This window comes from Phascolarctos cinereus, unplaced genomic scaffold, assembly GCF_003287225.1.
Source record: "Phascolarctos cinereus isolate Bilbo 61053 unplaced genomic scaffold, phaCin_HiC Scaffold_5;HRSCAF=322, whole genome shotgun sequence".
Taxonomy (NCBI): domain Eukaryota; kingdom Metazoa; phylum Chordata; class Mammalia; order Diprotodontia; family Phascolarctidae; genus Phascolarctos; species Phascolarctos cinereus.
The window spans coordinates 211168862-211194177 of record NW_027555958.1 but is presented as its reverse complement, the minus strand read 5'-3'; the positions used below and the strand labels follow the sequence as shown (position 1 = coordinate 211194177).

General features: G+C 36.2%; 1 protein-coding gene across 2 annotated transcripts in view; it reads right to left on the bottom strand.

Moving 5' to 3' along the window:
- Positions 1–215: 215 nt before the first annotated feature.
- Positions 216–25316, bottom strand: part of RAB23 (RAB23, member RAS oncogene family) — a 41060-nt gene continuing 15959 nt past the window's right edge. For both annotated transcript variants that reach the window (XM_021000501.2, XM_078155304.1), the window contains exons 5-8: positions 12878–13034; positions 10539–10621; positions 5157–5249; positions 216–4367 (exon numbers count right to left, since the gene is read on the bottom strand). In XM_021000501.2, the coding sequence (XP_020856160.1) occupies positions 4228–4367; positions 5157–5249; positions 10539–10621; positions 12878–13034 (473 nt within the window). In that variant the 3' untranslated portion in view covers positions 216–4227. The remainder of the gene's footprint in view (positions 4368–5156; positions 5250–10538; positions 10622–12877; positions 13035–25316) is intronic.

The following is a 25316-nucleotide window of genomic DNA, read 5'->3' as shown; positions in this document are numbered from 1 at the left end:
ACAAATGAGGGATGACTGAACTGCTGCAAATAAAACTATTTCAAACAAGTAACATTAATTTTGTGTTAAATATTGGTAGGTTAAGCACTTCATTGTATGGCAAATGTAAATATTCTTGTGCTCTTTTAAATATTTTTCAATAGTATGTTATGCTTTTTAATGCTTTGGGGAAAAGTTCCATTTCAACCTCGATGAAATAATGGACTAACAAAAAGTCAGTTTTTAAATTAATTTATTTTTTACTTCTTCAGATTTGTCATGAAATTATTTCATGTGATACATTTCAAATTAATTGAGGCCATAATTGTAATCCAACAATTACATACAATGGTTTTCTCATTCAAATGCACAAGATCATGTCCAAATAACAAAATTATTAAAGGGGCTCAATTTTCCTTTTAGTCCTGACACTACTAAATTTTAATGACCATTAATCAGCATCCCACTACACATCTCTCAAGATGAGAAGGGATGGCCAAATTATTTCAGTAGTGGTGACTGGAGTTTAATGACATTTAAAAATTTTGTTGATGGAAATTACTCAAATGGATACACTTCAGTGTTTTGAAAATAAAAATCTAAATGTTGACATCTTGTTCTCCAGTGCAAATGGTATTCAGTTCAATCAATAATTAAGAGTATTTGATCTACATGTTCATTAGACCATTATGCAGTGTTTCACAATTCTTCTGAATGTTTTTACCCAGCTAGTTAATTTTATTTTTGGAGAAAATGGATATCCTAATGTCATATCAATGGCAGCATTTTCAGCAAGTAAACAATAATTATTTCAGAGGTTCAGAAACTGTGAGGCCAACAATCAATGGTATTACTGTTATACACTGAAATGTTCACTTAAAGTAGTACAACACTTTTAAGTGGGAGAATTAACTCCTAAGGCCAATTTACTATTTTGAAATCTAAAAAGATCATGATTCTTAAAATTCAGAGGCACAATGGAGTACATTAATGAGAGAAATTTCTCTTTGAGCATTAAAATTGCCCAGCTTGTAAAAGCCAACCACATTTTTTCATCCCATAAATATGGAATATCACTCACCCTCTTTTTGTTAGTGTTAGCTTGTATTTTAGTTTTTCCAAAATACAAGTGTGCTATAAATTTGAAGTAGATAAAAAAAAAGTAGCCCGTTTGAATGAGGCTTCACTTAAATTATATTGTCCTATACATACCATTCTATATGCTATTTAACCAGTAGACAGACTATTCCTGACAAGGAAAATGAGTACCTGAGGAACTCTCAAATATGGCAATTTTTCCTCAGCATGTCAGCATGCTAAGTATTATTAGTTAAGTTTAATTTAAAAATTAGTTTAGCAGCACAAATGTACAATAACCTGGAACCTGAAAAGGGCTGTTTTATTTATTATCTGTGCTTTAATTTGAAGTTTTAAAATAAACTTAAAGAAAACAAAATATATGTTAAAGATTTTAAAGTTCAATTAATTTGGGAAATGTTTTCACAATCTGATTTAAACAGTTTTTACCCTACTACAAAATCGAAGCCAAGATTACATTTTGAAGTAATGACAGATATAGTAAGAGAAAAGTATAGTAGTACAAATGAATGTTCTTCTGCTTTTGTAAAAAGAAAAATAATACATAAAATCTTATTGCAAAAAGACTATGGATAAATTGGAACCCTCATCAGCATGTGCATTTAATACATAGCAGAATAAAAAAAAAACCATACATATTCAATTGCTGCTACCTGAAACAAATTCAATATGTTCTCGTGTGTGTATGTGTGTGTGTGTATATGTGCATACGATGAATGATTTTCTTAAACTCAGATAATTTCCCACAAAAAAAAGACTCTGATGTAAAAAATTATATAAGGGAAGACAAAACACTGTAACAAATATGAAATTTTTAATGTTGGGGACTAAAGTTTTCTTCAATGCATGTCCCCACTGCCAGCAATGGGCTATATATTATTGACAACTGCCATAACAAGAATTAAGTATTTTATTACTATGTTAATAGGTGTAACTCCAGATTATTCTAGTGTTTGTAGAGCAAATAACCACTTGGCATAAGATGCTTTTGAAAAATTCCAAACTGTCAGTCTAGGATTTCATTGATTTTAGGGAAAAGGTGTCAAACTCTAAAAGAAAAGGATCTCTGCTGGCTACATAATAATTTAGAAAACCACAAATTAACACTGTTTATGTTTTACTGTATTTTTATTTGTTAAATATCCCAATTACATTTTGATCTGATTGTGGGGTAGGAGAGGAGGAAGCCCACCCTGGAATGTTGCAGGTACAGTATGACACATCCAGTTTAGGGAACTCAGCAAAGACCCTCTTATCAAAGCAGGTCTGTCATTGTTCTGTAATTTATGATCTTAGAAAACTGCCTGGGGCATCGAGAGGTTAAATAATTTGCTGAGGGTCACAGAGTCAACTTGTGGCAGGTACAGGACTTGAGACCTTCTAGACTCCAAGGCTAGTCCTCTATCCAACATACCATGTTGCCTTAAAATATCAAACATACCATATGAAAACCTGGGATAGTAAGTTCTCTTTAAAAAAAAAACAACCAAAAAACTAAGTACAAGTAAATGTAAAATGACTTCAGGACACATATATTTTTTCAAGAAACCTTCTTTCCTAGTACCACTGTGAAAGCCTATAACATTCGACTATGTTAAAATGTTATACAGAGAGAGTAAACAAGCCTGTTAATATCTATCATTAACTTATAATGACAAATATTAATAGGATATACCTTATCTATGTAAATAGTCTCTAATCACAATTTTTATACTCTGGCACTTACTGTTTACAATATTAAAATATCTCTTAAAGGAAATTATTTTTGCTTTTTCTGCCAATGGAGCTTTCCAGAAGAAAGGTGCTATACAAATTTGAGATTTTATTATAGAAATTCTTAAGGGATAAGCTTAAAACATCTTACAAATTGCATAAATAAAGGGAAGCTTCTGAGATGTTAGCCATTAAAAAACAATTTGTAAAAAAAAAAGATCTTTTGTGGAATTAAAATTTTTTAAGCTGAGACTTATTTTTAAATTATGCTCATAAATTCAGAGTTTTCAATTTGGAGCTCAGCCAGCAGTTAAATATGCTAGACACGGCATATCACTTCACAGAATCTTATGGATAACCATAGATATGCATGAATCTTAGTAGACACTCTGCCAACCTGTGATGGTACCAGTGCCTCACTATTACAGATGACTATATGAAATAACTATTACATATGTTTTCAAAAGCAATACTATTATCCTGAAATAAGCTCATTATTACTGAAGTATATGTTCCTCTTTTTATACAACTTTTTTGACTAGAAAACTTTTAAAAAGATATCCTTAATCAATAAAAAGTAAGATAGTTTGAAGCTTTCACCTCAAGAAAATATATGTCTTTTTTTTTTTTTGGCACAATGAATTTTTAAAATCCAAGTACAGGAAGAAGGGATTTCATTTTGCAGAGTATAGGCTTGGAATTTTTCACTTGAAATGAACAGTTAAGTGTGTGTGTGTAGCAGTAGTAGTAGTGTTTTATGCATGTTGGTCAGAAATTTAGTGTCCTTAAGTGAAATACTATACTTACATTCAGCTTAACTTTAGTACCAGATATCTACATGCATACCTCTGATAACATTCATGTATTATACAGATATTGCACAAGTAAAGTTGCCAACACACTAATGCTGTCTGGGCAAGATTCCATTAAAAGAATGCTGCTCCATTTGGTCCATACTTAATATGAAGATCTGTACCAATGTTATTATGCATTGTTTATGTTTTTAATAGCCTTTGAAATTCAGCAAAACCTGTTTTTCATATTTTTAAAATGTTCCTTGAAAACAGGAAAAGCATCGTCTAATTATATGTATGTGTGTGTATGTATGTGCATGTGCGTGCATGCATATGTGTGTGTGTGTGTGTGTGTGTGTGTGTGTGTGTGTGTGTGTGTGTGTGTGTGTATAAAAATTAAAATGAGTGCACAGGGGTAGCAATGATTCCAATTTTGCCACCAGAGGTCTCCCTGTACACACTAAAGAACATCGCCACAACAATATTTAAATTCACCATCTATCAGAAATCAAGTAGGTGCAAAGTCCACTAGAAAACACATTAACATACCATTACAGCTGAGTGTACTCCTTCATTGCACAGCCTAATCCAATTTCTGTCAGTTCTTCCCTCCCTTTCCCCCCCTCTGCTCCCCAAAATGGCTTTAGGGTATACTGCAGCTGCTAAAAGGGCTTCTGTTTTTCTTGGTTCTCTGTTTGTTAGGTCTGAGATTGATGACATCTCCACCATTAAGTGTGCTAGAATTCTGGCCAGAGTGACTTCCACCAGCTGTGTTAAAGACACCTATATAAATTGAGGGGAAAATGCACAGATTATTCTGGGTCAGCTAGGCAGCATACCGATCATCTGACTAAAAAAAGCTATGACTATTGTTATTAGTAAATGTATTTTTGAAAATGCTAATTTCAATGCTCTGAATTATGTATTCTATCCCAAAATTTCAGATGCTACTTTTGAAGGGCAGTTGATTACATTACAGTATATCTGGAGTTCAACTTCATAAAATGTTATTGACAGTTTTTGTTTTTAAATTTTAGTTGAACATTAATAAAGATACTACGGATTTAAAACTTGGTTTTAATATAAACTATTCCCACAGAAACTAAAAAGTGGCTACAAAATTGCTTACGTAATATGTACATAATAAGAAATTGAGGGGATAGACTGAAAAAAAAATTCAAGTAGCCTAATTTCTACTTTCTTAGATAAAATAACTTTAAAATGGGTTATCAGTAAAGTTCTTCCCTCCAAAAAGACAATCAGGATTATATGAAGGCTCTTGTAAAAAGTTAAGGTATCTCACATACCTCTACTGTTCAGATTTCAAATGTGTTAAGAAATTAGAATAAATAAAATCCAGCTAACTGCTCAATATATATATACATATATATAAATCAGGGAATCTATGTCTTTATCTTACATTTAAACATAACTAAGTTTGTACTTTCCTATTTATATTTTACAAAGGGAAAATAAACATATTTTTTAAAAAAGGTAAATGGTCAATTAATGATGAAATAACAGGATGGAAAATAAGGTTATCAAACCTAATATTTCATGTTTAGCACTTACCTATTTTGTTACTACTTGTATGCATTAATTCTGGGTCTTCAACTATTTGCTGTTTGAGTTTCTGAAGATATTTTTCTGCTAAATATTTAAAAACTAAAATGCAAAAAAATGTATTCAGTCAATAAGATTGTGTGAATAAAATATTTCACATATACAATAATCAGCAGAGGGGTAGTTGTAGAAAAAGGGGCACACCAATTCACTTTTGGTGAAGCTATGAATAGGTCCAACCATTATGGGAAGCAATCTGGAATTATACAAAGGGCATAAAATGGCCACATAATTTAACCAAGTGGTTCCACTGTTAGGTATGTATTCTGTTGTTCAGTCATGCCTGACACTTCATGACCCTGTGGTTCATACTGTCCATGGGATTTTCTTGGTAAAGATAGTGGAGTAGTTTGCCATTTCCTTCTCCAGCAGATTAAGGCAAACAGAGGTTAAGTGACTCGCCAGGGTCACATAGCTAGTAAGTGTCTGAGGCCAGATTTGAACTCAGGTCTTCCTGACTCCAAGCCCAGCACTCTATCAACTGAGTTAGCTGTCCGGGTCAGAAACTGACTCAGTTTCCTCAACTATAAAATGGGAATAATAATAGCACCTACCTCCCAACATGGTTGTAAGAATCAAATGATATAACTGAAAAGCACTTAGCACAATGCCTGGCACACAGTAGTTGCTTCCTTCTTATCTCTGTTTCTTGATACATATGATAGAAAGTCAATGTAGTATAGTGGGTAGAACTCTGGATTTGGAGTCAAGAAAATTTGGGTATTTTTAAATCCTCTACTTGACACTGAGCAAGTTACTTCAATTCTGTGGGCCTCATATGTAAAATGAAAGGATTGGATTTGATAACTTTTGAGGTACCTTCCAGCTCTAAATATATGATTCTATGATAATTTACTAAACTAGGGCTCTGTCAGTGAGAGCAAGCTTAATATAAGTGAGTACCTCTGTACTCTGCCTGAATCAAACAACTTCTGGAGATTTTAGAAGGGAGTCCAGAAGAGAATAACCATGGTCACCAGCATGAAGTGAAGTATTCTCTTGTTATGCAATTATACCATATTATTAAGTAAGATTGGATAACAAATATTACTTTGAGGGTTCTTAATTATTTCTTGATGTCCCTAAACATTTCCACTTCTTTAAAACCAAAAGATCCTAATTATGCCATATTTGTATGGAGTGACATAATGTGGAGAGAAGAAAGGATCAAGGAAAAGAGTGCACTATCTAGTGCAAAGACTACAGAGAGTTCAAGAAGGATGAGAAAAGGTAGTTAGATTTGGCAATTAAAAGATGACTGTTAACTTTGGCAAGAGCTATTTCAGCTGAAAGATGAGGTTATAAGCCAGACTACAGAGTTAAAAAGAGTGTAGGAAGAGAGGAAGTAGAGGTAGTAGCTATTGTAGATGGCCTGCTCAAGGAGTTTAGCCCAAAAAGGGAGAAGAGATATGAGATGATAGCTAGAGGGGATGGATGGATCAAGTGAAGGTTTTTGAGGACAGAAGTGACATGGACATATCTGTAGGCAGTAGAGATGCAGCAAGTAAATAGGGAAAGACTGATGAATGAGAGCAGGGATGACAGAGAGGACAATCTTCTGGAGAAGATGGGTTGGAACAGGCTCACTTATTCATGTAGAAGAGTATGCTTTGGCAAGGAGAAGGACCAACTTTTCACGTGGGATAAGTAGAAAGAAGAGAGATGTAGAAGGCATCTAGGTGATGTGAGATGAGGAGGAGGAAATGAAAGAGAACTCTCGGAGAATTTTTCTGAAAATTTTTTCCAAAAATAGGTAAAGTTCTGAGCTTAGGGGGAACTATGGTAGATCTGAGAAGAGATGAAAATGTTTGGAAGATCTGCTATGGTGAATGGAATAGTGAGTTAATCAAGGAGGTAAAAAATAATTGCCTTGAAAAAAAATGAGGACTTAGTTGAGGTTATGCAACATAAATCTGTGGTGGACTTTGTCAGCATGGTTTTATGATTTTCTCTAGCTTTATTCAGCAGCATGTATCTAGGGGCAAAGGAAGTGGATGGTGGGAGTAATCCAAGGCTGAAGCTTGGCAGGAGAAGATTGGGATTAAGGGAGCAAGGGACACAAGAGAAGAGGACAGTCTAGATAGTCAAGGGCTCAAAATGGGGAAAGGAGGAAAAGTGCAGCTACTAAAGGGGTATTATAACCTGGGAAAGAACTAGGGGGTTGAATGAATGCAGGTAATAATATGGATGAAGAACAGAGTTTGGGATTTCAAGGTAAAGTAGAATGACAATAGAGTGTGATCTGATAAGGGAATTTCAGATTTCAATTTCAGACGTGATAACTTGTGAATGATGGCAAGATTAAAGGCATGACCACCTTTGTGTGGGGCTGAGGTATGGGTGGAGGAGTAGGTCATATGAAATGAGTAAGCTGAGAACTGTGAGATTAGGGCAGTGGTGGGGAACCTTTGGCCTCAAACCCACATATGGCCCTCTAAATCCTCAAGTGCAGCCTTTTGACTGAGTCCAAGTTTTACAGAACAAATCCTTTTATTAAGGAGATTTGTTCTCTGAATTTTGGATTCAGTCAAAGGGCTGCACTTGAGGACCTGGAGGGCCATATGTGGCTTCTAGGCAGCAGGTACCCCACCTCTGGGTTAGAGTTTTTAAGGTAGTATCAATATGCATGTTAGTATGAGGGCAAGAGCTGAAGAAGAAAGAAAGACCATGAGCCAGGCAACTGAACTTTGAGGAAAGAGGAAAAGGGTCCTGGAGGTCAGTAGACAAGAGCTACCAGGATGTGGTTAGGTGGCAGATACAGATTGAGTGAACCTTAAACAAACAGAGGTTACTGAGTGATGGTAGTAGAGGGAACAGCCGAAAGCATAGCAATGGGGAGCTAGGATTAGTCCATCACCCCCATCTCAACTATGAGTCAGAAGGAATGAATGAAAGTGTAGATTGTCCTAGAAGGGGAGACCATGTAATCAGAAGGTGGCCGAGTGAGACTCGGAAGATAGAAGGAGCGGGAAAGGAAAAAATTTAACATGAAAGCAAGTTTGTTGCCTATGGAGGAGTCATCATAGAGAACGTAGCAGAAGGGGAGGATAGCTTTAGAGTAGGACATTGTGGGAGCTGGGATGAAGGGAATGGGAATGAGGGATCAAGTGAGGGAGGACAAGGTTTGAGCAATGACAAGCCAGGGGTATAGAATCATTGAGATGAGCAGGGTATGACCTGGGCTGGGCTGTGGGGGCAGAGTTTGTTAATTACTGAGGAATGAGTTCAGGTTGGTTTTCATTATCCAAAGAGATTTCAGGGAGAACTTCTCTCAGGGGCTTAGGCAGTTTAGCCAGTGGACAAGTGCTAGGAGCTGAAGGAATACCACACATTTAAAGCCCTCCACAACCTAGCTCCAACCTGCTTTTCTAGGCTATTCACTATCCTACTTTATGAACTTAATGGTCCAGTAGTCAAACTGACCTTTTTCCTATTACTTACATAGTTCCCTTGCCTCCATGCTTTTAGGGGATTCCTCATCTTAGAATCTCTTAATTCTTTGAAAGCTCAGTTCAAGTACCACCTTGTACCTGAGCCCTTTCCTCATCTCCACAGCTTTTGAAACCTATGCTTTCACTTCCACATTTTTGTATTTATTCATAACAGAAGCAGTCTGGCTTAGGAAGGAGTAGAGTCAACCTCTAAAGTTAGGAAGATCTGGGTTCAAAATCCCATCTCTGGGTTTTTTTTGAGGGTGAGGCAGTTGGGGTTAAGTGTCCAGTGTCTGGTCTCAGACAGGATAAAATCCCATCTCTGACACATACTCAACAAGTCACTTAACTTCTTGGTGCCCCAGGCAACTCACTGAAAGTATTAACTGCAGGGAAGATGCTGATATATATTAGCAGAGGGTTTTTTTCTCATCAGAAATTCCTTATACTGATAAAATCACAGGTTTGATTAAAAAAAAAACCCAACTATTTTGTATATATTTATATTTATTACAAGTTTTTCCCCAAATAGAATATTATCTCCTTGGAGGCAGGGGCCGTTTCATTTTTGGTTTTGCATCCCCAGTGTCTAGCTTGGAGTAGAAGCCTAACAGATGCTTGTTGATTAAGCACTTAAATTGAACTTAAATATTTCTACCTCCACGAAGCCTTCCTTAATTTCCCCCTTGTTGACAATAACTTTTTCCAGCTTCAGTCCTCTTGTAGCAATTTATTTTGTACCTTTCTAATGTATTCATCATTTTATATTATGTTTTATAGCTATAGATATAGCTATATCTATTTATGGCTAATCCCCCTACTAGACTAAGCCCATTGAACACAGGAGCCATGTCTTCTCTAAACTCTGTATCTCATTATCTAATAGAGTCCACTATATATATACATCCTTTAATAAATGCTCATTATATCATATTTTTAGTCGCACAACAAACCCCTGCCTGATGAGTTTAGGATACAAATATAATTTCAATCTAGACTACAAATCTTTTCCAACCTCCCCTCCCCCTCCACAATCTGCCATCAAACTGAATATCAGTTGGGATAGTTAACCTAGAGAAGTAAAGCCTTGGAGCTGAGGTGGTATGGAATATGACTTGCAGGGGTGGAAAGGTATACAAAACATCTAGACAGAACTTCAAATCTTTTTATAATTGTATTGGTTAGCATAGAAACTGGCATATATTTAATCCTACTGACATTCAGAATCTCAAAATGGATTCACTCACAAGTATCTGCTTTATGTGAAAATTGTCCAGATTGAAGACTTACTCTAGCCTAGAGAGCTATCAAAGTGAAGGACAAGTTCAGGAATATATAATGAATCCACTATGCTAACTTCATCATTTTTTTTTAATTAAAAAATTTTTTTTTTATTACTTTTCTTGAATGGGATTTACTTATAAGAAATTGATATGGCAGTCAATTTATTACTTTTTCCTGGAATTTAAAGTAATTCAGTAATCTTTGGTACAAAAGTCTAAAAGAGGCACATTTTTGGAAGAAATATACATCACATACACTATTTATATTATTAATCCACCACTAACTAAAAGAACCAACATTTGCTTTCAAATGTCGTTTAATGATGTATGCTGTATGCCAACTACAAAACTAAGGAGAAAATACTGTATACTTATCAATCAAATCTGCTTTGTTTTAAAATAAAACACAACAGATATATTACTGCTAAATAAACACCAAAATAAAAAATATTTATTAGGTCAATGTAATTATATGAGTAAAACATTTCATATTTAACAATGATACTATAGTTCAGGCTGGAGAGGTTGTGGAAAGACAGGTACATTAATGAATAGTGACAGGAAGGATAAAACAGACATTAACACTGTATAATGAATTTTTTTGAAAAGCAATTTACCTTCAGTTACATTTAGGTCCTCTTTCACTGAAGCTCTGTAGAATCTTAACTTTAATTTTTTTGCCAATGCCTCAGCTTCTTCACTGCACATAAATTCAGAAAATAAAGCACTTATAAAGACATTATTTTCTAATATGACAATTATCATTAATTTTTATTGTTGTTTAGTTGTGTCCGACTCTTCATGACCCCATTTTGGTGGTTTTCTTGGCAAAGATACTGGAGTGGTTTGTCATTTCTTTCTCCAGCTCATTTTACAAATGAGGAAACTGAGGCAAACAGGATTAAGTTACTTGCCCAGGGTCTCATAGCTAGTAAGAGTGTGAGGGCAGATTTGAACTCAGGTCTTCTTGACTCCAATACTGGTATTCTATCTACTGCACCACTCAGCTGTCCCATCAATTTTATACTACTTGCTGAATATAACTTGGGAAAAATGACCAGACCAAGATCTTATTTTAGTCATTAGATTTTAGAAAGGTTTGAGTTTTGAAACCCAACTAAATGAAAGAAATTGAGTAACTACACTGTTAGTGGTGGGGGTCAGAAGTTTTAGTAGTAACACCTTTCTTCATTCTTTGCTATGCCTAAACAAAAGTTTATGTATAACCTAACAATCTCCATTCCCAGTAGCAACAACAATTCTACAAAGCCATCACTCTGTATGTCTGTGACCCTAAAGTCAATTATAACCGGTATGTTCTCATTTCATTTTATGTGAGACTCTTACTAGCAACTCTTTCTAGTCTGAAAAAAGGCAACAAACTAAACTGAAAGTTTCAGGCACAATTACTTCTTATACTCATTCTGGCCACAAAGCACACTGCTTGGCAAAAGGTAAAGTCAGCATCTTCACTGCAATGTACACAAAAATACCAACAAGGACTTCCGATTTTTATTTTACTGGAAACTGTTTTAAAAAGAAAACAAAGCCAAGATTTTTCAAGGTTATCAATAACGATAATTAAGCTATGTTCTGCAAATCTATTTAATAGTAGGATCAAGCTGACTACCAAATTCCATTTGTAGATTTGAATTCCATAGTTCTAAATTGCATAGAAAGAGGTCTTATAAAAAAAATCCCTGATATTCAGATAAGTGCTTTAAGGTTTGCTAAGTGCTTTACATTTTTATTTTATTTGGTCCTCAAAACCACTCTATGAAGTAAGTACTAAAGGTATCACTATCTCTATAATCCAGCTAAGGAAACTGAGGCCAAGATGAAATTATTTGGTCACACATTTAGAGCAGAATTTAATTTTTTCCACTAAACCATAGTACCTCTCATTTATTTACCAAACATCATAAACAATAAGTGACTATTTTGAGAAATAAAAACATTTGAAATAATTTAATATTTCAACATCCAGTAAAAGTATTATAGGATCTGTGGTATCTAAAATGTCTTCAACCACAGAATACTGCATAATCATAATGAAAAAGCTTGGCCCAGAAGAGCTGAGAAAATACAATGTTTGCTTTCCTCTTTGCATAAGTGAGCACTATGGGGTGAAACTGTAATATAGTCTCAGACTGGTGATGGGCTGATTAATTTTGCTGAAGTGCTTCCCCACTCTTACCCCTGTTATTTGTTACAGGGGATAGCTCACTGGGTAGAGGGGGGTCATATTCAGAAATTAAGGTGGTATAAAAATTAAAGATATCAATACATTTTTAAAAATGTCTTCAACCTAAGGATATTAATCATATTATCCTTGCCTATTGACAAACAGAATGCTTTGTAAATCTTAAAGTACTATATGAAAGCCTTCCACCCAAAGCCTTCCTTTACTTTATTGAGGGCTCACAACCTTCCTGATAACTCCATTTTCCATCAGCTGCTCAGCTTGGCTTTGACTCCACAGAACAACATGCCCTTGTGCTGGGTACCCCTCGTGATCCCTCTCTGCTCCCTTTGGTATGTTATCTTCTCCATTAGACTGTAAGCTCCTTGAAGGCAGGGACTATCTTTTCTTATTCATATTCCCAGTACTTAGCATAGTACCTGGTACAAAGCAGGTGCTTAATAAATGTTTATTGAATTAAAACTGAATTGAATATAAATATGAGTTATTAGTATTTGAATTCCTATAAATAGAAAGGATTGAAAAAAAGGATTTAGCATCTGAATGCAAAAGGACCCCTTAAAATATACTTAATCCCCCTCCCCCCATTTAAAATTCAGCACTAACTAGGCAAACCATTCACAGAGAGTCCACATTGATTTCTGTTGTAATGTAGTCTTTAAAAGCAGCTTTCCTAAATTTTATAAGCCAAAGTAATACCAAATTTAATTAATGCTTGGCTTCTGTAAAATTAAAAGAGGGTAGCCATCTTACTTCTTTATACAAGAATCATCCAAGAGGTCAATCTTGTTCTGTACAAGTACTGTTGGGATATCACCAACTTCAGCTACTACTTTCTCTCTCCAACTGGAAATTGCTTCAAAAGATTCCCTGTCTATAGTAGAAAACACAAGTACACAAGCTTGGGCTCCTATAAATGCCAAAAACAGAAATTGTTATTAAAATTAACGAAATCATCATTGAAAAGGAGATTTTATTTTACTTGTACTTAAGTTTGGTTATTTAAAATGTTTTAAGCAGGTTATAGTTTTACACTTTTAAAAGAATAGTTCAAAGCATTGTTCTCTCCTCCCCTCCTCATCTAACAAGTCTTGAATTCCATTTCAAGAATTATATTATGGGAAAACATCTAATTAGTCTAGATTTACTTGTTTACTTGTACCCACTTAACTCACTCTTCCTCCAAAAAAAGAGAACAACCCAAAACTGGGCAATTCACCTCCAGGGAAAAGAGTGTTTTTTAATTGAAGCTGATATTAGGATGGACAACTGCTGCTACGCAAGAAGTTCCACTCCACTGATGGAAGCAAAATACTGTTTCTATGAATCATGACATTTTCTTAGAATTATTCCAAACTTCCTATTAATAGCCAAAACTTTAACCTGACTACTTAATATGCTACAAGAAGAGGGGCTTGTGTTTCACGAGAGAAAAAAGTGTAGAGAACAAAGGGATAGATAATAATAATAATAATAAGAGGAATTGGATTGTAGAAGTGGAAGCTTCAGCAGTAAAACTCTTATCTACTACAGCGGAGGGCTGAATGGTTGTCAAGGAAAGATGAGGAAATTATGCAAAGATAAAGCATTCCCACAAAATTAGGAGAAATACATGTGACATATTAGCATAAATATATACACTTATTTTTAATAGACATTCGTAATTTATTTTAAGGCTAACTATAATTTAAATTCAATAAACCAACTGCTTGTTTTTAGGACAAAGCTGTGTTTATATATTAACAGATACTATAATTAAAATTCATATAAATAATGTGGAGAAAAAAATTGTGTTAGTACATCATTTCTTGGAATCATGAGGCCATAACAGGTCAGTTAACTCATCTTCCTGTTTCCATAGAGTTATGTACATATTTCATGACCGCAGAAAGATAATATTTCAGCTAACATTAAAATCTTTAGGTAGGCTTCTTCAATCTTCCGAAAAGTACAATATAGTTTAGGGAATACAAATGACTTTTGAGAATCGCAAACACTGTTAGATTTCCTAATATGAACTTTTAGTTACCTAGAAAGAAATGGACAATTACTAAAGCTCAACAAACAGTAAATATACCTGCAAAAACAAACAAAAAATAATAATCCCTGACAAGCAATTAAATTCCTAAGAAGCCCAAGATGTACATTTAATAACTATGGGCCAAAACAAAGATTAGAGCATAGGAACAGGAGGACCTGAAATTTTATGGATATCTCCCTCTACCAGTGCAGGTCAGTATTTTCTCCATTAACTTAGAAAGTTGGGGGAGGCAGAGTCAAGATGGTGGAGTAAAAAGCAGGGCCTCGCCTGAGCATTCCCCAAAACCCCTCCAAATCCCTTTAAAAATGACTCTAAACAAATTCTAGAGCAGCAGAACCCACAAAAAGATAGAGTGAAAGAACTTTCCAGCCCAAGACAACATAGAAGGTCAGCAGGAAAGGTCTGTTGCACCAGGGTGAGAGAGGAGCACACTCCAGAGTAGACCAGGCCCCAGAAAACCAGGAGCAGACCTTATACTGAATCAGCAGAGGCAGCGGCAGTGGCTGCTTTCCAGAGCTCTCAGCCTACAGATGGTAATAGGGTCAAACAACTGGTCAGAAGGAGATTATATTTTGCTAGCACTGAGGCAGAACTCGCTTGTTTTGCTCATACTCTGATCCAGGTCACAGTCCTGCGTAACAGTCCCAAGGCAAGGAGGAGCACCAACATAGGAGAACACGTGGCAGCAGTGGAGCAGAAACCCTCCTTATAGTTCCAGGACAAAAAAAGAGCATTTGTGGTCACTCACAGATCAGAGCACAGGCCAAGAGAGTAGTAAACACACCTCTCCTTAGATCATACCACTTTGGAAGAACTGAAAGCTTACAGCTGCCTAGAAACTCTGAAAACAGTTGCACAAAACCCCCTGAAGCTCCCTGGAAGCAGAGCCCTACTTAACAAAGAGTTAAAAGTCAACTAATGGGCTGGGGAAATGAGCCAACAACAGAAAAAAAACTGACTACTGAAAGTTACCATGGTAACAAGGAAGATCAAAACACACACTGAGAAGAAAACGAAGTCAAAGCTCCTCTATTCAAAGCCTCCAAGAAAAATATGAACTGGTCTCAGGCCATGGAAGAGCTCAAAAAAGATTTTGAAAATCAAGAGGGGTAAAGGAAAAATTGGGAAGAGAAATGAAAGTAATGCAAGAAAATCATGAGGGGCGGAGCCAAGATGGCAGAGTGAAAGCAGTGACTTGCTTGAGCTCTCCTCCAAACCCCTCCAAATACTCATAAAAAATGGCTCTGAACAAATTCTGAAGCAGCAGAACCCACAAAAAGACAGAGTGAAACAAATTTCCAGCCCAAGACAACGTGAATGACTGATCAGAAAGGTGCATCGCGCTGGGCTGGGAGCGGCGCGCTCGCCACAGGGAACCTGGAGCAGGCCTCAGAGGACTGAATCTCGGGCAGCTGTGGAGGTTTCCAGATTCCTCAATCCACCAATGCCAAAGACAAATTAGAAGGTCAGCGGGAAAAGTCTGTTTCTGTCGGTGCCTGAGAAAGGAAGGCGGGGTTTCAGCTCCATTCCCCAAGAGCGTGGCCCTGTGGGGGGGGGCTGCTTCCCGAGCTTCCGGCCCACAGACTGAGGGGGAATCCAGTGGCTGATCAGAGAGGGATTGCAGGGATCTCTTTGCCAGTGCTGAGGCAGGAATCTCTTCCTTTGCCCATGTTTGGATCTGGGCAGCGGTGCTGGGGTGAGGAGGAGCGCTGGCTTGGTGGAGCTTGTAGTGATTGCGGAGAGAAGCCCCTCCTCACAGTTACAGGACAGAAAGGAATACTTGTAGTCGCAGGCCAGGAAAGGAGTAAACACCTTGCCCCTTATCATACCACCTTGGAAGAACTGAAAATTTACAGGTCCCTCCCTACAAGTATCTCTGAAAACAGCTGTACAAGCCCCCGAAGCTTGGGACACTACATTCTCCACACTGGAAGCAGATTCGTACCTTAACAAAGAGTTTAAAACTCAGGTAATTGGCTGGGATCATGAGCAAGCAGGGCAAAAAGAGTCAGACTATATTATCTTACTTTGGTGAAAAAGAAGACCAAAATATACAACCAGAAGAAGACAACAAAGTCAAAGCCCCTACATCCAAAGCCTCCAAGAAAAATATGAATTGGTCCCAGGCCATGGAAGAGCTCAAAACCGATTTTGAGAAGCAAGTTAGAGAAGTAGAGGAAAAACTGAGAGTGATGCTAAAGGAGACCCAAAAAAATACTGAAGAAAATAACACCTTAAAAAATAGCCTAACCCAAATGGCAAAAGAGGTCCAAAAAGCCAATGAGGAAAAAATGCCCTAAAAAGCAAAATTGGCCAGATGGAAAAGGAAGTCCAAAAGCTTACCGAAGAAAATACTTCCTTAAAAATTAGAATAGAGCAATTGGAAGACAGTGACTTTATGAGAAATCAAGACACAGTAAACAAATCCAAAAGAATGAAAAATTAGAAAACAATGTGAAATATCTCATTGGAAAAACAACTGACCTGGAAAATAGATCCAGGAGAGAGAATTTAAAAATTATTGGACTATCTGAAACCCATGATCAAAAAAAGAGCCTAGACATCATCTTTCAAGAAATTATCAAGGAAAACTGCCCTGATATATTAGAACCAGAGGGCAAAATAGAAATTGAAAGAATCCACAGATCTCCTCCTGAAAGAGATCCCCAAAGGAAAACTCCTAGGAATATTGTAGCCAAAAATATTACAACTGCCAGAAGAAACAATTCAAGTACTGTGGAAACACAATCAGGATAACACAAGATTTAGCAGCTTCTACATTAAAGGACCACAGGGCATGGAATATAATATTCCGGAGGGCAAAGGAGATAGGATTACAACCAAGAATCACCTACCCAGCAAAACTGAGTATAATCCTTCAGGGGAAAAAATGGTCATTCAGTGAAATAGAGGACTTTCAAGCATTCTGATGAAAAGACCAGAGCTGAATAGAAAATTTGACTTTCAAATACAGGACTCAGTGGAACATGAAGAGGTAAACAGGAAAGAGAAATCATAAGAGACTTATTAAGATTGAACTGTTTACATTCCTGCATGGAAAGATGATATTTATAACTCATGAGACCTTTGTCAGTATCAGGGTAGTTGGAGGAAAAAAATTATATGTATGTATATGTAGATAGATAGATAGAGGGCACAGGGTGAGCTGAAGATTAAGGGGTCATATCTGGAGAATAAAATGAAGGGATGAGAGAGAATTATATTTGGAGAAGAAGAAAGGGAGAGGTAGAATGGGGTAAATTATCTCACAAAAAAAACAACAGAAAAGTCTCTTACAGTGGAAGGGGAAACAGGGGAAGGTGAGAGGGAATGAGTGAATCTTATTCTCATAGGATTTGGCTTAAGGAGACAATAACATACACATTCAATTGGGTATGGAAATCTGTCTTACCCTACGGAAAATAGGGGGGAAAGGGGACAAGAGAGCAGGGGGATGATAGAGAGGAGGGCAGATTGGGAAAGGGGTTAATCAGAAGTAAATACTTCTGAGGAGAGACAGGATCAAAAGAAAGAATAGAATAAATGAGAGGGCAGGATAGGATTAAGGGAAATAGAGTTAGTTTTTCACCACATGTCTACTATGGACGTGTTTTGCATAACTGCACATGTACAACTTATATTGAGTTGCTTGCCTTTTTAATGAGGGTGGGTGGGGAGGGAGGAAGAGACAATTTGAAACCTAAAGTTTTAAAAACATATGTTTTAAAAAAAATGTTTTCACATGCTACTGGGAAATAAATATAGGAAATGGGGTACAGAAGTCTATCCTGCCCTACAGGAAAACAGAAGGGGAAGGGGATAAAAGAAGGGGAGAGAGATAGAAGAGAGGACAGAGTAGGGGAAGGGATATTCAGAATGCATGACATCTTGGGTGGGGGGAGGGGGAGATGGGGTGAAAATTTGGAACTCAAAAACTTGTGGAAGGGAATGTTGAAAACTAAAAATAAATAAATTTCTATTAAAAAAAAAAAAGAAAATCATGAAAAACGAGTCATTGGTTTGCTAAAAGAGACCCAAAAAAATACGGAAGAAAATAACACCTTTAAAAACAAACTAGGCCAAATGGTAAAAGAGGTCCAAAGCGAATGAGGAGAAGAATGCCTCAAAAAGTAGAACTGACCAAATGGAAAAGGAAATATAAAAGCTCACTGAAGAAAATTAATTTCTTAAAAATTAGAATGGAACAAATGGAAGCTAATGACTTTATGAGAAATTAAGAAACAACAAAAACAAAACCAAAAGAATGAAAAAACAGAAGACACTGAAATCTCACTGGAAAAACAGATGGCCTGGAAAATAGATCCAGGAGAGATAATTTAAAAATTATTGGACTAACCATGATCAAAAACAGAGGCTAGACATCATCTTTCAAGAAATTATCAAGGAAAACTGCCCTGATAGTTTAGAACCAGAGGGTGAAATAGAAATTGAAAGAACCCACCAATTACCACCTGAAAGAGATCCCAAAATAAAAAAGGAATGTTATAAGCAAATTCCAGAGTTCCCAGATCAAGGAGAAAATACCGTAAGCAACCAGAAAGAAACAATTCAAGTATCGTGGAGCCACAGTCAGGATAACACAAGATTTAGCAACTGCTATATTAAAGTATCATAGGGCTTGGAATATGATATTCTAGAGTGCAAAGGAGCTAGAATTACAACCAAGAATCACTTACCCAGCAAAACTGAGTAGAATCCTTCAGGGGAAAAAATGAACATTCAATAAGATTAGATGACTTTCAAGCATTCTTGATGAAAAAACCAGAGCTGAATAGAAATAGACTTTCAAGACTCAAGAGAAGCATAACAAGGTAAACAGGAAAATGAAATCATAAGGGACTTAATAAGGTTAAACTGTTTACATTCCTACATGGGGAAGATAATATTTATATGAGTTATATGAGTTTCTTGTTAGGGTAGTTAGGAGTATATAGACGCAGAGGGCACAGGTGTGAGTTGAAAATGAAGGGATGATATCTAAAAAATACAAATTAAGGGGCGAAAGGAATATATGGGGAGGAAGAGAAAATGAGAAGTAGAATGGGGTAAATTATCTAACATAAAAGAGGCAAGAAAAAGCTTTTACGGTGGAGGGGGAACAGGGGGATGTGGCGAGGGGGAGTGAGTGAACCTTACTCTCATCAGAATTGGCTCAAAGAAGGAATAACATACACACTCAATTGGGTATAGAAGTCTATCTTACCCTACAGGAAAGCAGGAGGGGAAGGAGATAAGAGAAGGGGGGATAATAGAAGGAAGGCATATTGGGGGAGGGCATAGTCAAAAATAAAACATTTTTGAGGAGGGACAGGGTGAAAAGAGAGAAAGAATAAAATAAACGGGGAGAAGACAGGATGGAGGGAAACACAGTTAGCAATAGTAACTGTGAAAAAAATATTTTGAAGCTAGCTTCTCTGATAAAGGCCTCATTTCACAAACATATCAAGAACTGAGTCAAATTTATAAAAATGAGAGCCATTTCCCAACTGATAAATGATCAAATGATATGATGAGCTTTGAAGTAATCAAAGCTATCTACAGCCATATGAAAAAATACTCTAACTCACTACTGATTGGAGAAGTGCTAATTAAAACAATTCTGAAATACTATCTCATACCTATTAGATTGGCTAATAGGACAGAAAAGGTAAATGACAAATGCTGGAGATGAGGTGGGAAAAATGAGATTTTAATGCACTATTGGTGGAGTTGTGAACTGATTCAACCATTCTGTAGAGCAATTTAGAACTATGTCCAAAGGGCTATAAAACCATGCATACCCTTTGATGTAGCAATACCATTACTAGATCTGTATCCCAAAAGAAATAAAAAACAAAAAAGAAAAGGACTTATATGTACAAAATTATTTATAGCAGCTCTTTTCTGGGGGTAAAGAATTAGAAATTGAGGGGAAGTCCATCAATTGGGGAATGGCTGAACAAGTGATGGTGATTATGATGGAATACTATTGTACTATAAGAAATGATGCTATCCATCCCCAGAGAAATAACTGATGGTGTCTGAGTAAAAACTGAAGCATACTTTTTTAAACTTTCTTTATTTTTCTTGAGTTTTTTTGTCTATATGTTCTCTCACAACATGACTATTATGGATATGTTTTGCATGACTATACATGCATAACCTATATTGAATTACTTGCCTTCTCAATGGGTAGGGGGTATGTGGGGAGGAGGGGAAGGGAGAGAATTTAGAACTCAAAAAGGAATATTAAAAAAAATTTTACATATAACTGGGGAAAAATAAAATACTAATAAAAAATGAATTTTTTTTTAAAAAAAAAGTTGTTTTAGTCACTGAAAGGCTAAGTGCCCTGCTCCAAGTTACATAGCTAGTCTATGTCAGAGGCAGGACTTTGCTAACTTAAAAGCAATATATAAATGTTAGCTACTACTATTAACTGTATACAGTTTAAATTATTACACAGCATTAGAAACCCTTCAAAAACACATTAAACACTGGAACATCATCATAATACAATCTCAAATTACATGACATTTAAGAATAACAAAAGATTCACCTTTTATATCCCAGTAAAGTGATTTGATTTCCAAAAGTATCAGAAAATATTTAGTTGTAATGTTTACCTAGAAAGAAGTATAAAGGGAAAACTGCTGATTCAGGAGTAAGATCTAGCCTCTGCTCCAATTTTGTCGAGTCCCAAAAATTATGTACTTATACATTTTTTTCTTTTCTCCATACTATTTATATGAAGTTTAATTATGGTAGCTGTTAATGTATAAACACAGCTTTGCCCTGAAAGTAAGGAATTGGCTTATTGAATTTAAATTCATGATTACCCTTAAAATGAATTATGAATGCCTACTGAAAATAACTAGCTGTACACTACTGCATAAGTCACTTAGCCTCCATCTTCTTTTTCTCATCAGCAAAATGAAGAAGTTTGGCTTTCAAAATCACTAAGGTCTGTTACAGCTTTAAGGTTCTATCATCTACCTAAAACAATTAATTTGCTGTAACTTAGAAAAGTATAAGATGATAGAGAATAATGTATAACCTTGTGAAAAGAAAATCACAGCAGACCAATAGTTTCTTTCTAGAATAAAGTAAAAATGAAAACAAGAGATGTGATGCTCTAAAATGATTTTTTATACAATATTTTTTCCCTTCCATTGAACTAATTGAGAAAATGGTAAATTTGATATCAATATTTTTATAAAAAACTATTTTCCTCATCAATGATAGATTATTTTTCTTAACAACTGTTACTTGTTTTATTGATGGCTTTTGTTTTTATATCACATTCACTTCTGAGAATAGATTATTCCTGAAAAGGCTGACTTCCACAAATGATATTCTATATCAGATCAAAAGTATAAATGGAAAAATGATTTGCTAAAGACGGTGGAGCATCCCTGCAGATGTTCCTGTTTACAGATGATATTGTATCGATTACATCAAGTTCCAGAACGTTATAAAGACTCCTAAATAACACTTATAACAACTCAAAAGAATTGAGCCTAATGATCCACACAGAAAAAGGAAGCTAATGAAGAATACTTTTGTTCAAGCTTTGATATGAGCTAGATATGAACAGCTTGTTTTTTCTATATATAATGTAGCTGAACACTAAGCTGAGGCCAGAATTGAAGTTAACAGGCTAGATAGCATTTAGAAAATTATGCATCACTTTCAATGACACCAAGCTTCTCCATGAAACTGAAACCATCTTTTTTGTATAAATATTCTTTTTTCCCCCCAGGCAATGGGGTTAAGTGACTTGCCCAAGGTCACACAGCTAGTGAGTGTTATGTGTCTGAGGTTGAATTTGAACTCAGGTCCTCCTGACTCCACGGCTGGTGTTCTATCCACTGTGCCACCTAGCTGCCCCTATAAATATTCTTACAGAGATACTTTTTGTTGTTCAGTTGTGTCCCACTCTTCATGAGCACTTTTTTGGGGGATTTCTCGGCAAAGATACTGGAGTAGTTTGCCATTCCTTCTCCAGCTCATTTTATAGATGAGGAAACTTAGGCAAACAGGGTTAAGTGACTTGCCCAGGGTCACACAGCTAATAAGTGTCTGAGGCTGGATTTGAACTCATGAACAAGAGTCTTCCAGATTCCAAGGCCAGTGCTCTATCCATTGTGCCTTTTAGCTACCCTTACAGAGATGCTATACGGCTACAAATCATAAAACAGAAAAAACTGAATCAAAATGAAGGTAAACAAAAACACAATAAAGAAAAATAGTAAGTGTATACAGACATATTATCAATCAGAATTTGGCAATATAAGTATTAATAAAGTCTACAAATTTTTTTTTCCAATTTTGATTCTATTTCCAGCTTCTGTGGGAGATTATGGGAGAAGGAATAGAGGAAGAGAATTAAGGCAAATCAAAATAGACTAGGGAGTACAACCTGAAGTGGTAGATTCAAGAAGAAGGAGAAGATATTTGGAAAGGCAGAGTAAATTAGAAAAAGATAATTAAGAGGATAGTGGGTTGGTGGGTGGGACAAATCGGTAAGAGATAACAGGCTGAAAGGGAGGTAGATGTGGAATTGTTATCTAGACTAGGTAAAAGAAGGTAAGTGGGCCTGTCAAGTTGAGGGAGGTATTAATTAGCTATAAAAGTTTTAACCAGGTACTTAGGGTTGAGGTATAAACATACTCAAGCAGTTTAAAAAAAAAAGGCTGAAAGTCTCAATCATCATGGAGAAGAGGGAAAATTGTGCAGTGCCTTGAATCAAATGAGCAATATTTATATCTCTGCCATAGTCAAGTGACTGTTATTTGTGTTCCTTGAGTAGGATGATCTTCCTGGAGAATATGCAGGGACTCAGAAAGCTTCTCCATACCTTCAGGTTGTCAGAGAGAATGAAGGGTTTCTAAGGTAAAGAGAAATGAAGCTTTAATACAGCAAAGAAGGGGATCTGAGAATGAGCAGAGGAGATAGCATACAAGAGTGTTTATACAGAAAAAAAAGAAAAGGACAGCTACATAATTAGAGCTTACAAAAAAGTTTGAGACTCTACCTAAAGAGGAAGGAGCTAAACACTCTGAGTAGGAAGTACCTGTCTGTCCTGCAATGAACAATTATTAAAGAAAAGATGGCTGGCAAACATTCAGAAAGAGAAATAGTGATTATAAAGAGCTAGCACAACTTCATCAAGAATAGACCATGCCAGTCTAAACTAATCTTCTTTTTTGACAAGATTAGTAAACTAGTAGATGAGAATGCAGTGAATAAAGTTTGCCTAGATGTTAACCAAGCTTTTGCTAAGCATATCATACTATCATTGTGGACAAATGGAGATATATGGAGTAGAGATGGATTCTGAGAGGATTAGATGGTAAGACTCAAAGAGAAATCGTTAATGGTTAAAAGGTAGGAGGTCTCTCAGATATCTATGGTTGGCCCTGTGCTGTTTAATGTACTCATACATGACTTGAATAAAGATACAGATAGCAAGCTCAGATAATTTCAAGATATCACAAAGCTAACAAACTGATGATACTCAGGATCCAAAAGGATTTTGACAGACTAGTGAACTGGGCTGAACCCACAAGATGAAATTCAATAAGGTAGGGGACCTCCTTTTAAGACTGTAACATGAAAGCTCCTAGAACACTCCAACTCTCACACACATGCCAGCACAGATCTAAAAGAGCACCAACTTAACAAACACCAGATGGAATAAGGGAAACAACAGGAACTGTACCATTTAGTCCAGGACTTCATACATAGATAATTAGAAGCTTGAAGGCACTCAGAGAAGGATAATAATGTGGGAATCAGAAGCCAGTGCAAATTCTGGTATAAAAGGGTCTGAAGCCAGCCCAGTCTTTAGGACTTTAGCACTGGACCCTCAGGACAGCAGCAAGAGACAGAGCCATGACTCAGAGCACTTAAAAGTAACAGCAGGAGGCAAGGCCAGTTTAACAATAAGAGATACAAGAGGCAGCCTTCCAAGAGGTCCAAGATCATCACAATCTCTAACCTCAGATTAAGACTGACAAGGCCAAAGCAAGGGATAAAGTAAATTCTTGATTGTGTATTGTGCAAGAAGTAGATAGAGACTGGACTTGCATTGGGCCAATGGAAAAGAGAGGCAGAAGGCAGGCAATGAAGTAGAGGATGGAGCCAAGTAAAAGTGAAAACGTTCAGAACTACAGAAATATCCAGCGGTGAGAAGGGATAGGCTAAGCAGAACCCACCTTCCCCATCCAAGAGTATGAGAAAGGTGTAAAGCATGGCTCTAGGACAAAGTCCTAGTCCAAAAACTGAGGCTGGATAGAAGAAGAAATAGAGGGAAAAAACCATAACAGAAAATGCAAAAGGTAAATGCATTTCAGCAAGAGGAGATGATTAAATGATGAAGAAGTGCTTAGATTCTATTAGAGGGAGAAAAGATAGGTATCCTTTTGGAATGGCTCTGGCTTCAGAAGCCATAAGGAAGAAAGAAAAACACAGGATCTGGGGATTAGTTTTGTTTGTTCTTATTGGTTTTAAGAGAGAAAAGAAAAAGGAAAGAAAAAAGAATACAGTAGGGAAGAAATGAAGAAGGGAGAACTTATATCTCATAACTGGGGTGCCTGAGAAAAGTATAAACATGGAGGAGTGGGAAACCAACGAACCTCCATTCTTATTTAGCTAGGCAAAGGAGAATTTGGTGTAGAAAAACATGTGAAAAGTAGACAAGAGGTTTAAGAAAGAGAGTTCATTAGAGAAGGAATAGTCACAAGTTTCCAAACTCCAACTCATCATAAAAGAGAAATTAAGAGAATAGAAAAAGTATAAGAACCAATATTTGAAGTCCAGATGAGATTAAGAGAACAAGAATAAAGGAATAGGATAAGTCTTTTACTATCCTCTTTGCAAAGAGGAGGGTAAATAAAGTAAAAAGTGGAAGAGAATATGATAGAATGGAAAATTACAATGAGACAATACACCAAAACATTTGGCACGTAGCCAAAGCAGTCCTTAGGGGAAAATGTGTATCTCTAAATACTTTCATCAAAGAAAGAAAAGATAGTTCATTAAACTGGACACAGAACTAAAAAAATGACAACAAATCAAAATACCCAGTTAAACACAAAAAGAGAAAACTGTGAAATCAAAGTACAGATAAAATTAAAACAACCAAGA